Source organism: Pantherophis guttatus, chromosome 7 (assembly GCF_059756535.1).
Source record: "Pantherophis guttatus breed Tessera chromosome 7, ASM5975653v1, whole genome shotgun sequence".
NCBI lineage: Eukaryota > Metazoa > Chordata > Lepidosauria > Squamata > Colubridae > Pantherophis > Pantherophis guttatus.
Genome location: NC_142069.1, coordinates 85,235,572 through 85,252,741, shown reverse-complemented (window position 1 = coordinate 85,252,741; position 17,170 = coordinate 85,235,572). Strand labels below are relative to the sequence as shown.

Genomic DNA, 17,170 nt, shown 5'->3' with positions numbered 1-17,170 from the left:
TTCCTTCTGTTTTTCCTCAAGGGTTTTAGAAGATGCAAAAAAAAAAAAGGAGAGAGAAAAGTTTCTTGATGAACCAGCTGCGTTTTCATGACTCATCTCTCTCCTTCTTCCTTGGCTTTCATTCTTCGCCACGACATTGTGTTCCTTGATTTTCCTCCACCTCAAAAATTGCATTCCTTCGCCCAGCGATTCTGGGATTTTATTTTTGTATCTTTGAAAACATTTCGATGAAAGATCCTAACTTCCCTTATCTACAGCGTGCATCTCCGAAGTCTTTTTCACCCCACAGATTGGTGGAAATGATCTTCTATCTTTCCCTAATGTGAAATGAGGCGGCGGTTTTAGGCTTGTGCGCATGTTTGCAATTCCAAAGAAATGGCAGGCAAAATGTCTCAAAGGTGCTTTTTCTTTTTGTTCCAAAAGGCAACTGGACAGTGTTTTCCCCCCGCCCCTCCCACTTGGGGAAGAATGAAATGTTTCCCTTCTCATCCAAGAAGCTTCATCAGTTATGATGCTGACTATCCTTCCTCCCATCTCCTGGCATCATAGAGTCAATACCTATCCTTCCGTTCCATAAAGTCAGTACCTTTCCTTCCATCCCATTCCATAGAGTATATAGCTTTCCATTCAGTACCAATCCGTTCATCCCATTCCATAGAGTCAGTACCTATCCTTCCATCCCATTCCATACAGTCAATACCTATCCTTCCATCCCATTCCATAGAGTATATAGCCTTCCATTCAGTACCGATCCGTTCATCCCATTCCATAGAGTCAGTACCTATCCTTCCATCCCATTCCATAGAGTCAGTACCTATCCTTCCATCCCATTCCATAGAGTATATAGCCTTCCATTCAGTACTGATCCGTTAATCCCATTCCGTAGAATCAGTACCTATCTTTCCATCCCATTCCATAGTCAGTACCTCTCTTTCCATCCCATTCCATAGAGTCAGTACCTATCCTTCCATCCCATTCCATAGAGTCAGTACCTATCCTTCCATCCCATTCCATAGAGTCAGTACCTATCCTTCCATCCCATTCCATAGAGTCAGTACCTATCCTTCCATCCCATTCCATAGAGTATATAGCCTTCCATTCAGTACTGATCCGTTAATCCCATTCCGTAGAATCAGTACCTATCTTTCCATCCCATTCCATAGTCAGTACCTCTCTTTCCATCCCATTCCGTAGAGTCAGTACCTATCTTTCCATCCCATTCTATAGAGTCAGTACCTATCCTTCCATCCCATTCCATAATCACTACCTCTCTTTCCATCCCATTCCATAGAGTATATAGCCTTCCATTCAGTACCTATCCGTCCATCCCATTCCATAGAGTCAGTACCTATCCTTCCATCCTCTTCCATAGAGTCAATACCTTTCCTTCCATCCCATTCCATAGAGTATATAGCCTTCCATTCAGTACCGATCCGTTCATCCCATTCCATAGAGTCAGTACCCATCTTTCCATCCCATTCCATAGAGTCAGTACCTATCCTTCCATCCCATTCCATAGAGTCAGTACCCATCTTTCCATCCCATTCCATAGAGTCAGTACCTATCCTTCCATCCCATTCCATAGAGTATATAGCCTTCCATTCAGTACTGATCCGTTAATCCCATTCCATAGAGTCAGTACCCATCTTTCCATCCCATTCCATAGAGTCAGTACCCATCTTTCCATCCCATTCCATAGAGTCAGTACCTATCCTTCCATCCTCTTCCATAGAGTCAATACCTTTCCTTCCATCCCATTCCATAGAGTATATAGCCTTCCATTCAGTACCGATCCGTTCATCCCATTCCATAGAGTCAGTACCCATCTTTCCATCCCATTCCATAGAGTCAGTACCTATCCTTCCATCCCATTCCATAGAGTCAGTACCCATCTTTCCATCCCATTCCATAGAGTCAGTACCTATCCTTCCATCCCATTCCATAGAGTCAGTACCTATCCTTCCATCCCATTCCATAGAGTATATAGCCTTCCATTCAGTATTGATCCGTTAATCCCATTCCATAGAGTCAGTACCCATCTTTCCATCCCATTCCATAGAGTCAGTACCTATCCTTCCATCCTCTTCCATAGAGTCAATACCTTTCCTTCCATCCCATTCCATAGAGCATAAAGCCTTCCATTCAGTACCGATCCGTTCATCCCATTCCATAGAGTCAGTACCCATCTTTCCATCCCATTCCATAGAGTCAGTACCTATCCTTCCATCCCATTCCATAGAGTCAGTACCCATCTTTCCATCCCATTCCATAGAGTCAGTACCTATCCTTCCATCCCATTCCATAGAGTCAGTACCCATCTTTCCATCCCATTCCATAGAGTCAGTACCTATCCTTCCATCCCATTCCATAGAGTATATAGCCTTCCCTCCATCCTATTCCATAGAGTCAGTACCTACCTTTCCATCCCATTCCATAGAGTCAGTACCTACCTTTCCATCCCATTCCATAGAGTCAGTACCTATCCTTCCATCCCATTCCATAGTCACTACTTCTCTTTCCATCCCATTCCATAGTCACTACCTCTCTTTCCATCCCATTCCATAGAGTCAGTACCTATCTTTCCGTCCCATTCCATAGAGTCAGTACCTATCCTTCCATCCCATTCCATAGTCACTACCTCTCTTTCCATCCCATTCCATAGTCACTACCTCTCTTTCCATCCCATTCCATAGAGTATATAGCCTTCCATTCAGTACCTATCCGTCCATCCCATTCCATAGAGTCAGTACCTATCCTTCCATCCCATTCCATAGTCACTACCTCTCTTTCCATCCCATTCCATAGAGTATATAGCCTTCCATTCAGTACCTATCCGTCCATCCTATTCCATAGAGTCAGTACCTACCTTTCCATCCCATTCCATAGAGTCAGTACCTATCCTTCCATCCCATTCCATAGACTACTTAGGAAATTTCTGTTGCTAAGCAATTTATTACTGCAGATGATTATATATTATTGCATTATGCTACATGTTACGTATCTCAGTCTTAAATCCGACTGATCATCTGATCATCAGTCCCACCGGAAGTCAGCAAACGGGCTGTTTCCAGCCTCTGGCGGGATGGGGAAGGCCGTTTTCGCCCTCCCCAGACTCTTAGAAAGGCTCTGGAGCCTGGGGGGAGAGAAAAACAGGCCTACTGGGCCCACTGGGCCATCACGCGCCAAGGGGAGCGTGGTGGGGGGTCGTGCGTGCATGCACAGGGGCGGGGCGCATAGAATTATGGGTATGGGCACGCGTGCGCGCGACTCCTCTGTGCTCCCCCCCGCTCCTGGCATGCGATGGCAAAAAGGTTAGCCATCACTGGTATAGGGTCTCCTGTTTGATCAGGCAGGAGGCTGGACTAGAAGATCTCCAAGATCCCTTCCAACTCTGTTATTCTATTCTATTCTATTCTATTCTATTCTATTCTATTCTATTCTATTCTATTCTATTCTATTCTATTCTATTCTACTCTACTCTACTCTACCCTACCCTACCCTACCCTACCCTACCCTACCCTACCCTACCCTACCCTACCCTACCCTACTCTACTCTATTCTATTCTATTCTATTCTATTCTATTCTATTCTATTCTATTCTATTCTATTCTATTCCATTCCATTCCATTCCATTCCATTCCATTCCATTCCATTCCATTCTATTCACATGTTTTTTCCTTAATTAGGTTTTGCCAGACCGATCGCACGACCATTTGGATTAAAAAAAAAACCCTGATACTTGACTCATATTATATATCTATATTTTGCAGCCTGTGTTGGAATCCGAGGAATTAATTTTTGTTCTACCTGAAGCCCGTGACAGGCGACATTCAGAGAGACGCCGCTCGAGTGCCCCACCCAAACATATGTTTGAAGAGTTACCTACATTCCATACGAAATCAGGCCGAGAATATTTTACCAAGATGCCCATGCAACCATTAGCCCAGGTTGTTTGTCTGTTTACTGTAATAAAGATCATGTGAAATGTTAATACCACTTTATAACCAGGGGTTGGCTTCAAAAATTTATACAAGGGGTTCTCTGCCTGGTTTGCTGGGTGGACGTGGCAATGGTGGCCGTGGCCCAGTGGTGGGTTGTTCCCGGTTCAGCCCGGTTCGGCCGAGCCGTAGCGGTGACGCTATTACGTCACCGAACTGGTTCTCTTTCTTCGGGAGCTGGGCCCTCCCTCCCGCCCCCACGTTATTCCGACCTTATATCTCTTCTTTTTTTGCCCAGCTGAGAGGTGCAGCAGAGCGGATTGCCGCACCTCAGCTGGACAGATTCGCAATGCGCTTGCGCAAAGCGCAAGTTTGGCATGCATGCGAGCGAAGTGAAGAGGCGATCGCGTGCCAAAGCACGTGCACAAAGAGAACCGGTAGTAAAGCCCGTTAGAACCCACCTAGTTGGCCTCCTGCACCATGGTGGGGGGGGGCATTTTTGCCCTCCCCAGGCTCCGGAGGCTTTTCTTGAGCCTCCAGGAGGACGAAAACAGCCTCCCCAGGCTCCAGAGGCCCTTCCCGAACTTCCAGTAGGCCTCTCTCCGAGCCTCATGCAGATAAGCCCTGCACTTACCTGCATCCAAAGCAGACCGCATGGGGACTCCTGGGAGAGGCGGGGCAGGGTGGGCGGGGCCAGCCAGGAGTGGGATTTGGGGGTTCTCCGAACTGCACAGACTCTTAGCTAGAGGTTCTCCCGAACCCCTATGAACCCCCAGCAGCCCACCCCTGTTTATAACGCCTTGGTAAGACCACACTTGGAATATTGCTCCCAGTTTTGGTTGGCACAATATACAGAAAGCCCGACTTACAACGGTTTATTTAGTGACCGTTTAAAGTTGCAACGGCACTGAAAAAAAGCAATATATGACCATGGTTCACCCTTATGACCATTGCAGCATCCCCATGGTCACGTGATTTACATTCGGATGCTTGACAACTGAGTCACACTTATGACGTTTGCAGTGTTCTGACATCAGGGGATCGCCCTCTTACGACCTTCTGACAAGCAAAGATCATGGGGAAGCCAGATTCACTTAACAACCGTGTTACTGACTTAAGAACCGCACTTAACAAATGTGGTGAGAAAAGTCGTAAAATGGTGCAAAACTCAACAAATTTCGGCCGATCCGGTAGTGATGGCGGCGGGTGGTTCGGAGAACCGGTAGCAAAAATCCCTGTGGCCACCCCCCCCATGCCCAGCTGAGCAGCGCGATCATCAGAGGCTTTTTAAAAAAAACTTTTAAAAGCATTTTTTTCTACAACCTCTTCTGCCGAAAAAATGCTTTTAAAAATAATAATTAAAAAAAAAAAGCCTCTGATGATCGCGTGGCTCAGCTGGGATCGTCAGAGGCTTTTAAAAGCATTTTTCTACAACCTCCTCGGCCGAAAAAATGCTTCTAAAAATAATTTTTTTAAAAAGCCTCTGATGATCACGCGGCTCAGCTGGGATCGTCAGAGGCTTTTAAAAGCATTTTTCTACAACCTCTTTGGCCGAAAAAATTCTTCTAAAAATAATTTTAAAAAAAAGCCTCTGATGATCGCGCGGCTCAGCTGGGATCGTCAGAGGCTTTTAAAAGCATTTTTCTACAACCTCCTCGGCCGAAAAAATGCTTCTAAAAATAATTTTTAAAAAAAGCCTCTGATGATCGCGCGGCTCAGCTGGGATCGTCAGAGGCTTTTAAAAGCATTTTTCTACAGCTTCCTCGGCCGAAGAGGTTGTAGAAAAAGTGCTTTTAAAGTTAAAAAAAAAAGTTGGCCATGCCCATCCAGTCACATTACCTCCCCCCCCCGCCAAGCCACACCCACAGAACAGGTAGTAACAAATTTTACATTTCACTACTGGCTCAATTGTCATAAATTGAGGACTACCTGTAAAAAATGAAGTTGAGACTGGAAAGAGTGCAGAGAAGAGCAACAAAGATGATTAGCGAGCTGAAGACTAAAACATTTGAAAAACGATTGCAGGAACTGGCTATGTCTAGTCTAATGAAGAGAAGGATTAGGGGTGACATGATAGCAATCTTCCAATATTTGAGGGGCTGCCACAAAAAAGAGGGAGTCAAACTATTCTCCAAAGTACCTGAGGGCAGGACAAGAAGCAATGGATCGGGGTGGGTTCTACTTACCTTTACTACCAGTTCGCAACGGTAGTCAGTGGAATGACTTGCCTCCAGAAACTGTGGGTATAGGGCTGTGATGGCAAACCTATGGCACGCGTACCGGAAGTGGCACGAAGAGCCATCTCTCTAGGTTGCCCGTTACTCTTACAAGTTCCAGTGCGCACATGCGCTGCGGCCAGCTGGTTTTGCGCATGCGGGAGCGCCGGAAACCAGAAGAGCACTTCCCTGGGATGCATGCGTGCGCCAGGAAGCTGAGCTGAGCTTCCCGGCCCAGCTTTACGTGCACATCCGTGCCAGAAACCGGAAGACTGGGTGACCAGCACGCATGCGCACAACGGAAATGGAAGCTCAGCCTCCCAGCGCATGCATGTGTGCTGGGCAACAGTTGTGATCTAGGCTTCCTGAGTCATTAAAACACACGAGTAGTCCCATGAAACCTCTTTTATTGCAACAGCTGTGAATTACGTTCGTTCACAGCCGAGTCCCAATTAGTTGCAAAAAGTCCTTCGGAAGAAGTCCTTCAGGATAATCACCAACCTTTATTGCCCTTGACATGCTGCCAAAGACCTACTTGGCAAAGCCAAGAAGTCCAGAATCAACGTTGCTTTCCTGCAAAGGGCCCATGTGCCTTTGCTCCTCTTTTAAGCTTCATGGGAGGGGCCAATCATCTCCACGCCTTACTCCTGAGTCGTCCCTTTAGTTTTAACTGTTCTTGCCTTCTGGCAGCTCTGTGCATGCGTGCACTAAGAACGGGCTCCTTCTGTTCCTCTGCCTCACTGACGTCAGACTCTGGAGGCTCCGGAGTCCGCGCATAACTCCCAGATGGCCCTGATCCCATCTCTGCCTCCGACGCAGAGCCCTTGTCCGAGCCCTCCCCAGGCTCCAGGACTGGCCCATGTTCCTCCCCAGCCTCCTCAATGTCCGACTCCGCTGCCACCTCCGCAGGCTGCTGGCGGACCACAACGGCAACTGCTCTTCCGGTTTCCAGCACTCCCTCATGCGCACGCGTGGTACTTGTATAGAATCTAAGCAAAATAAGCGGAGTAATTGTTAGCAGAAACAAAATAGAGTCGTTCATTTTATTAATCCAGCTAATATTTTTATAGCACTCTTAATACAATTCCCTAATGTATGAAGAGTTAGAGTCTTAATACAGTAGTAAGAGTCAATTGTAAAAACAGTTTTTAAAAAAAGTTGATGTGGAAAGCTACTCTTTTCATTAAATATTACATTTGAAGATACCGAGTGTTTTAGAGACGAATATTGTTGTTTAATCCTGTGCACGTTAACGTTCTTCTTTGTTTTGAATTTAGATTTTCCGGTATTTAAACATAGTTGACTTGGCTAGGTGCGCTCAGGTTTCCCAAGCCTGGAAGGCCATGACACAAGTGGTTACCGTATGGAGTAGCGTAAGTAGAGTTGCTTGAAATTTTTAACGATATTTTGTTTTTTTAAAAAAACATAACCCATTGGGGGAAAGCTAAACAAATGAACTATCCGTTTTAAAATGAGCACATCATCCTAAACACGTAGTGTGGGTTGTCCTCTACTTACAACCAGCAGGGCCGGATTTAGATGAAAAGAGGCCCTAGGCTATTCCACTTATGAGGCCCTTTCACCTATAGTGAAAGTGTAATTTTAATTTTGCTAACAATTTGAATGTAGGCCCCTCTTGATCTTGAGGCCCTAGGCTGAAGCCTAGTTAGCCTATAGGAAAATCCGGCCCTGACAACCAGAATTGGAATTGGAACGTCCGTTGCTAAGTGAGGTAATTGTTGAGTAAGCCGCACTCGATTTTATGCAGATCTCTTCTGCTGTGGTTGTTCAGCGAATCACGCTGGTTACTAAGCAAATATGGCTTCCCCCCCCGCCCTCCTTGATTTTGCTTGTTTGAAGCTGGGAGCGTCACTAATGGTGAACACGGATGCTGCATCTATCATAAATACATGCCAATAACCAAGTAGTCATATTTTAATCATATGACCACCGGGGGGGAGGGGCTGTGACGTTTGTAAATGTGAAATTTCATCATAAATACACGCATTAGTCTGAAAATTGTTTTTTTCCCCCCCAAATTATGTTTTACTACCCTTGTATTGGGCCCACGATTGCTAAATGAGGAGCGTCTGTTATTTAAGAAGTAATTAACGAACCGACCAGTTCGTTCTCACAGGGAGGGACTACTCAGGGTACCGTCAGTCAAATTATGTCGACTGGCGACTCCCAGGGGGAGGGCCTTCTCTGTGGGGGCTCCAACCCTTTGGAATGAACTGCCCCCGGAGATACGGAATATCCCTGATCTCCGTGCTTTCCGCCGTGCCCTCAAGACTCTGATGTTCCAACAGGCAGGGCTAAACATACGAACATGTGAATGATTTTTAAAATGTTATCTAATTCTGGGTTTTATTTGATTGACCAAACTAAGTAATAATTTTAATTAGCAATTTTATGATGTTTGTGTGTCTATATTTTTCTTGACTGTACACCGCCTTGAGTCCTACGGGAGAAAGGCGGTATAGAAATATAATAATAAATAAATAAATAAATAAATAAATAAATAAATAAATAAATAAATAAATAAATAATAAATTCCAATCGGTTGTCCTCCTAGGATGTTTTTTCGCGTAACCTTCTTAACATTAAGGACCGTGTAGTAGGTGACATGTTGTAGTCTTTCTGTAATTTCTACACAGTGTTATTTTATTTTATTTTTTAAGATTGATTTTTCTGAAGTGAAGGAGGTCATAAACGATCGTGTGGCACAGCGCATTTTGCAGAAGTGGCACACGAATGTGGTACAGTTGAGCCTCCATGGGTGTGCTACGTTACGCTGGCTTACTTTTAAAGGTATAGGTGAGTATTTCATTTTTCCTTCCTTCCTTCCTTCCTCCCTTCCTCCCTCCCTCCCTCCCTCCTTCCTCTTTTTATATTCCTTTCTTTTCCTTTTTCCTTTTTCCTTCCTTCCTTCCTTCCTTCCCTCCCTCCTTCCTTCTCTCCTTCCTTCCTTCTTCTTTTTATATTCCTTTCTTTTCCTTTTTCCTTTTTTCTTCCTTCCTTCCTTCCCTCCCTCCTTCCTTCTCTCCTTCCTTCCTTCTTCTTTTTATATTCCTTCCTTTTCCTTTTTCCCTTCCTTCCCCTTTTCATAATCTTTCCTTTTCCTTCCTTCTTTCCTTCCTCTTTTCATATTCCTTTTCCTTTTTTCCTTTTTTCCTTTTTTCCTTTTTTCCTTCCTTCCTTCCTCTTTTCATATTCCTTTCTTTTCCTTTTCCTTGATTCCTTCCTTCCTTCCTCATATTCCTTTCTTTTCCTTTTTCCTTTTTCCTTTTTTCCTTCCTCCCTCCCTTCCTTCCCTCCCTCCTTCTTTCTCTCCTTCCTTCCTTCCTCTTTTTATATTCCTTCCTTTTCCTTTTTCCTTTCCTTCCTCTTTTCATAATCTTTCCTTTTCCTTCCTTGTTTCCTTCCTCTTTTCATATTCCTTTCTTTTCCTTTTCCTTGCTTGCTTCATTCCTTCCCCTTTTCATATTTATTATTCCTTTTTTCCTTTTCCTTCCTCCCTTCCTCCCTCCCTCCCTCCCTTTGTTCCTTCCTTCCTTTGTTCCTTCCTCTTTTCATATTCCTTTTTTCCTTTTCTTTCCTTCCTTCTTTCCTCCCTTCCTCTCTCCCTCCCTCCCTCCCTCCCTCCCTCCTATCATTAAGGAACAGACAAATGACTTATATAACCATATGAAGTAACTTGTTTTGAGTTTGCAAATGAAACAAATAAATGCTAAATTTCTAAGGACCGGAGAAACCAAATTGGTTGCAGACACCCAATTCTGGCTGATACAATTAGAACAGAGGGGAACAACCTGCTACCTCTGAGTCCCTTTTCCGTAGCCCCCAAGTGCTGAAGGAATAGTTCATTTTATGATGGGAAGCAGATGAAAGCTTTGTTATAAATCCTAAAATACGCATATTTTTCTTTCAAAAACAACAACAACAACAAAGGACTCAGTCATTTCTCCAACAAAGCCCCTGTCTACGTTTGCTCTGTTCCCAGTCTCTGGGCATTCCTTGGCTCTCCTAAAGGTTAAGAGTGATCTTTGGCCACTAAATTCCTCACAAGCTGTCAGCCAGAAGAACATGCTGTAACCGTAAGTTCTCCTTTGCTACAGTTCTTACAGAACACAGAATAACAGAGTTGGAAGGGACTTTGGAGGTCTTCTAGTCCAACCCCCTGCTCAACCCAAGGAAGAGAGATTGGGACAAGCACAAGACCAGATACCATTTCAGACAAATGGCTGTCCAATCTCTTCTTAAAAACTTCCAGTTTTGGAGCATTCACAACTTCTGGAGGCAAGTTGTTCCACTGATTCATTGTTCTAACTGTCAGGAAATTCCTCCTTAATTCTAGGTTGCTTCTCTCCTTGGTTAGTTTCCATCCATTGCTTCTTGTCCTGCCTTCAGGTGCTTTGGAGAATAGTTTGACTCCCTCTTCTTTGTGGCAGCCCATGAGATATTGGAACACTGCTATCATGTCTCCTTAATCGTTCTTTTCATTAAACTAGACATACCCAGTTCCTGCAACCATTCGTTTGTTTTAGCCTCCAGTCCCCCAATCATCTTTGTTGCTCTTCTCTTGCACTCTTTCCAGAGTCTTAACATCTCCTTTATATTGTGGCGACCAAAACGAATGCCTTGCTTGTAGCCTCACTACAACTTTTGCTTGATCTTTGGCCCTGTGTTGCTTCTTTTCAATCCCTGGGCTGATCTTCACCGTTCTTTTCCAAAAGACCACCGGTGGTCCGCAAGAAAATTTTGGTGGTCCACAGAACAAATATTTGCATTTTTTTATATTGCACTAAATCAGGGGTCCTCAAACTACGGCCCCTGGGCCGGATACGTGCAATGAATGTTTGGGTTGCTGCAGAGAGTCTCCCCCTTCGGGGTTTTTTTGTGCAGGTCGGAAGGGGGCAGAAATTCTGACTTGGGGTCTGCTTTAGCCTCCTGGTGTCGGGTGTTGGGTGAAAGCTGGAGGGAAGTGTTGCTGGTGGCAAAGAGAAGAGGGCCTTGTTCCAGTGAGACTGAATCATGGCTTGGAACTGGCTGACCATCTCAGCCCGCTGAGCCTCCAGGTGCCGGTACCTGGCCTTGCACTCCCGCAGGTCTTCCCTCTGCTTGGAAAGCCTATGCTCCTAGTCCTCAGTGAGGTGCTTCTGCTGAGCCTCCTTCTCGGTCAGATCCAATTTGAACTGAACTGTTTTGCCAACTTTCTCATGGTGGCTGCTTAGCTCCAACAACTGCTTTCTGTTGGGGTCCTAAGGAGCCCGGGCGGGCAGGTGAAGAGTGGCTGGGAGGGGGAAGGGCAAGTAGAGGCCGCCGAGGCGCCCCTCGACGTGAGTGACATCGATTTGGCCCCGCCCACCCAATCACACGGCCACTTAGCCAGCCCGCCCACCCAGTCATTAGGCAGATCATATTAGTGGTCCGCGGGATTTAAAATTATTTTATTTTATTTTTATTTATTTTTATATGCCGCCCTTCTCCGGAGACTCAGGGCGGCTTACAGTGCATTAAGCAATAGCCTTCATACTTTTGTATATTTTATACAAAGTCAGGTTATTGCCCCCACAAACCGGGTCCTCATTTTACCTACCTTAGAAAGGATGGAAGGCTGAGTCGACCTTGAGCCTGGTGAGAATTGAACTCGCAGTAATTACAGGCAGCTGGATGTTAAATCCTACCTTAGTAGGAGGCATTAGCCTCCTACGCCACTCAGGCCACTAAATTATGAATTTAGTGATCCCTGAGGTCCGAAAGGTTGGGGAGCCTTGATCTAAATCATCCACTCCCCGAATCTCTTCTTCCAAGCATGACGGAAGAAGTCGCTTCCTGACTTTGCGTGCAAAGATGGAGGCGTCGTTACACAATCAGCAGGAAATCAAGCTGGGTTTATAACGGTGCTAAATCCAGTAACTGGGAATCATCAGCCCTTCTCTTCTACCTGTGGTCTGTGTGTTACAATTCCCTAGCGAGCCATGCCCAAGACTCCTGAAGAACCTCTGGCGTTTGGGAGGCATTGCACGACATACACACCCGGGTGGGGAAGATTGTTATGTCAACATCAGCTCTTGTACACTGTAGGCTTTATTATTAAGTCTCCTGAGGATCTGCGATTAAGTGGGTCAATCGGATTGTGTTGGAACGAATCTCACATTACTCACAGATTTTGCATGAATCGGAGGGGGAAAAAAAATTGGCTGGTTTTTGAGAATGCAGCCTAGCCAACTTGTAAAATCTGGATTGCTGCGTCTATGGACACCCCTGATAGATCTGGTGTTCATGTGAAAAGATTTCACATTGCACGAAGCAGTGAAGCTTGATATGAGTTTGCCGAGGTACAGTGGTGGGATTCAGATAATTTAACAACCGGTTCTCTGCCCTAATGACCGGCTGGGTGGGCGTGGCCATGGCGGGCGTGGCCAGGGGGTGTGACAGGCAGCACTCGGCCTCCTGCATCCCCCCTGGGAGCAAAAACGGGCCGTGGGGGGCACTGCACCCCCAGCGCCCCATTTTGGGCCTAGTAGGCCTCCCTGCAGCCTCTTGGGAGCAAAAACCGGCCGCTGGGAGGGGGGCGCACTGCACCCCCCCGTGTCCCGTTTTGGGCCTAGTAGGCCTCCCTGTACTTACCTGGGAGCAAAAATGGGCCATGGGGGGTCACCGCACCCCCCATGCCCTGTTTTGGGCCTAGTAGGCCTCCCTGCTGGGAGCCAAAATGGGGCACGTGGGGACTCCTGGAAGGGGCTGGGAGGGGAGGGGAAGGGCCAGCCAGCCATTTAGCAACCGCTTCTCCCGAACCGGCTGAATCCCACCACTGGTAGAGGAGGTCCACCTGTGTGCCTAGGGAGAGACGAGGAATATTTATAGCTCAGGGATGAACAGTGAGGTCCTTGGTTGCTCTCCGAGCTTGGTTGTTTTCTTGCAGACGTTTCATTACCAAACTGGGTAACATCATCAGATTCTAGAAGCGATGATGTTACGTAGTTTGTTAATGAAACATCTTCAAGAAAGCAAGCGGCAGAGAGTACCAAGGACTCCTCAGAAGTCCTAAGAAGTGGAGCTAGGCATTTCTTGTGACAAGGAAGGTCATAAAAGGGGGCAAAACTCACTTAACAAATGCCTCGGTTAGCAACAGAAATGTTGAGCTCAATTGTGGTCTTAAATCAAGGACTATCTGCACATTAGTTTAATTGGGCCTTCATATGTGGTTCTATTCTGTTCCATTCCATTCCATTCCATTCCATTCCATATTTTCTATTCTATTCTATTCTATTCTATTCTATTCTATTCTATTCTATTCTATTCCATTCCATTCCATTCCATATTTTCTATTCTGTTCTGTTCTGTTCCGTTCCGTTCCGTTCCATTCCATATTTTCTATTCTATTCTATTCTATTCTATTCTATTCTATTCTATTCTATTCTATTCTATTCTATTCTATTCTATTCTATTCCATTCCATATTTTCTATTCTGTTCCGTTCCGTTCCGTTCCGTTCCGTTCCGTTCCGTTCCATTCTATATTTTCTATTCTATTCTATTCTATTCTATTCTATTCTATTCTATTCCATTCCATTCCATTCCATTCCATTCCACTCCACTCCACTCCACTCCACTCCATATTTTCTATTCTATTCTATTCTATTCTATTCTATTCTATTCTATTCTATTCTATTCTATTCTATTCTATTCTATTCTATTCTATTCTATTCTACAGTAGAATCCATTGATATTTCAGAATGCCAAATACTTTCCCCCCGTGATAGTCTCTTTTGCTGTTATATTCTTCTTCTTCCTTTTGTAACTTTTTTTCCTATTTGCTGTTGAAATTCCCCCCTCTGTTTTATGTTTATTTTTATACGAAGTCTGTCTTAAATTTAAATGAACTTTGCATTTCCATTTAGTATGACTATGCATTTTAGAAATCTGTTTCTAACAAAGCAAGTATCCTGTTGCTTTTTGGGCCTTCCTTCCTAAAGAGCATCTGTATTTATATTCCCATTTCTCCTATCCCCATTTATGGACAACTAGCTGGAGTTTGGACCAGTTTGCTTTTCAACAACCCAGTTCTTCATTTGCAACTGAAATAATTCTTTTTTTAATTTATTTTTATTTGTCTGACTTAGTTTGTCAACGGTAGAAAAGAATTCTTCAAATCACTTACTACAGGGATCAGGGGTGAAATGTAAAATTTGTTACTACCGGTTCTGTGGGCGTGGCTTGGCGGTGGGGGTTTAATGTGGCTGGGTGGGCGTAGCCAACTTTTTTTTTTTAACTTTTCAAAGCATTTTTTTCTAATGCTTTGAAAAGCCTCTGCCGATCAGGCAACTCAGCTGGGATCGTCAGAGATTTTTCAACGCATTTTTTTTACCACCTTTTCGGCCAAGAGGTTGCAGAAAAAAATGCTTTGAAAAGCCTCTGACTATCCCAGCTGAGCCGCGCAATCATCAGAGGCTTTTTTTTTTTTTACTTTTAAAAGCATTTTTTCATCGGAAGAAGTTGTAGAAAAAATGCTCTTAAAAGTAAAAAAAAAAAGCCTCTGATGATTGCGCGGCTCAGCTGGGCATGGGGGGGGGCGCAGGGATTTTTGCTACCAGTTCTCCGAACCACCCGCTTCCATCACTACCGGATCGGGCGATCCGGTCCAAACCGGGAGCATTTCACCCCTGACAGGGAGGAAAATCATATGTCTTGTGGCTGTTCTCATAATTATTTGTACCTTTATGTGTTTTGCTCCGTTTTGTTTATAATAAACAGAACGGCTAAAGACCGATACAGATAACCCTTACCAACTATTAATTTAGTGACCCTTTGAAGTTACAACGGCACCGGAAAAAGTGACCTATGACCATTTTTCATACTTATGACCGTTGCAGCATCCCCGAGGTCACATGATCAAAACTCGGATGCTTGGCAACTATAGGTATTTATCGACGTTCAGTAGGACTGTAAAATGGAGTAGTGTGGTGGCCTAGAGGTGGAGCTCTCACCTCACAATCAGGAGGCTGTGAGTTCGATCCTAGGAAGAGGCAGATATTTCTCTCTCTGGGCACAATGAGAATATATCTACTGCACAAAACCTCCGCATTGGTGACAGGAAAGGCATCCGGCCATTAAACATTCAGTTGCCCAGACTCCATCCCGCAAGGGATTATGGGGTCGTTAAAAGAAGATGATGAATAGGACTGTAAAATGCACAGCCATTTTTTTAAAAAAAAATTAATGGGCTTCTATTTTCTCTCAGGTGAATTAATATTTGCCTATGCTAACTCTGGCCTTTTTGATAACTCTTCTGCTTAAAAGTAAAGACATTCAAATAATTTCTAATTTCCTAATGCGGAAAATTCGAGGAACTTCAGAAGAGAGAAAAAGTGTATGTTGAATTTGACTAGAAAAATGTGACTGGATCCTGCGGTAATCTCCCTCCCTTTGGGATTAAACAAAATGCTGAAATTCAACACAATCTCCTTCCTAGCATTTTTGCATAAGATTGTATGCATTTTGGCAGGATTGTGTATCCTTTGGGTGGCTAAGCACCACCGAAGCAGGGATGGGTTCTAAATTTTTTTACTACCGGTTCTGTGGGCGTGGCTTATTTTGTGGGCATGGCTTGATGGTCATGTGACAATTCTTTAGGATTTAGCAAAGGTACTGGTCTACCAGGTTTTAACTGCTTGCAGAGCTGTACCGGTCTACCCATTTACTTTTGCAGGCACTGGTCTACCCATTTACTTTTGCAGGCACCAGTCTATTCATGTATTTTTGCAGACACTGGTCTACCCATTTATTTTTGCAGGCACCGGTCTATTCATTTGTTTTTTGAGGCACCGGTCTACCACCAAACTGCCTTTTACTACTGATTAGCTGAAGGGCGGCCCTTTGAAGCCCCGTGGCAAGAGTTTAAACAGTTTTTCCTTATAGCCCATCAGCTGGGACTCAGGAGGCAGCAATAGATTGGGGGTGGGGCCAAATAAAAGGTAAGAATAACGCGGGGGGGGGAGGGGCGCAGGGGGGCAGAACCGGTTCGGTGACGTCATATCGTCACTGCTACCGGCTTGGCGGAACCAGGCCGAACCGGGAGGAACCTGCCACTGCACTGAAGTACAGATAGTCCTCGACTTATGACCACAATTGAGCCCAGAATTGATGTTGCCAAGTGAGAAATTTGTTAAGTGAGTTTTGCCTCATTTTGCGATTTTTCTCGCTACGGTTGTTAAGTGAATCTGAATTCCCCATTGACTATGCTGGTCAGAAGGTCGCAAAAGATGATCACATGACCCCGGGACACTCCAACCGTCATAACTATGAACCAGTTGTCAAGTATCTAAATGTAAAGCATGTGACCATGGGGATGCCGCAAACGGTCATAAGTGTGAAAAACGGTTATAAGTCAGCCAACAACTTGGGTCCTCATTCTACCGACCTCAGAAGGATGGAGGGCTGAGTCTACTTTGAGCTGGTGAGAATCGAACTGCTGGCAGTGGGCAGAGTTAGCCTGCAATACTGCATTCTAACCATTGAGCACCACGTTGTAACTTCGAACGGTCACTAAACAAACTGTTGTAAGTCGAGGAGTACCTGTACTGTGTAAACATACATTATTATATTTGGAAAGGCTGCACATTTTTCCACAGACATGTTCTAAACTAGGCTTCCCCAAACCATGAAGCAGACTCCTTGTCCCGACAAAAAACCCTTTTTATTAAGTTACTGTGAATTCCTCTCATTCACATCCAGCAAAGTCTTTCAAGGGAGAATTTACACTCACAGACCTTATCTGGCTTGGAGAGCTTCCAGGCCGATATCTTCAAAACTTGGCAAGGAGTCTCTGAGAGTCATGGACCAATTAAGCGAACTAATTGTCTCCTGCAAACTCCACTCCCCTTTCGCTCCTCTTTTATTCCCTCTGGGAGGGGCCATTCATCGTCCACCTGTGGCCTTACTCCCAAGTCGACCCTTGTTCTTTAGCTGTTCCCTTCGTCTGGCAACTCTGTGCACACTGGGAACAGGCTCCA

At 44.9% G+C, this 17,170-nt stretch overlaps 1 protein-coding gene across 1 annotated transcript in view; it reads left to right on the top strand.

Annotated features, from left to right (window-relative positions):
• FBXL13 (F-box and leucine rich repeat protein 13) overlaps nucleotides 1-17,170 on the top strand; it is a 92,474-nt gene that overhangs the window by 24,496 nt on the left and 50,808 nt on the right. Inside the window, exons 7-9 of the mRNA XM_087873341.1 lie at nucleotides 3,771-3,947; nucleotides 7,432-7,527; nucleotides 8,836-8,971. Coding sequence (XP_087729467.1) covers nucleotides 3,771-3,947; nucleotides 7,432-7,527; nucleotides 8,836-8,971 — 409 coding nt within the window. The remainder of the gene's footprint in view (nucleotides 1-3,770; nucleotides 3,948-7,431; nucleotides 7,528-8,835; nucleotides 8,972-17,170) is intronic.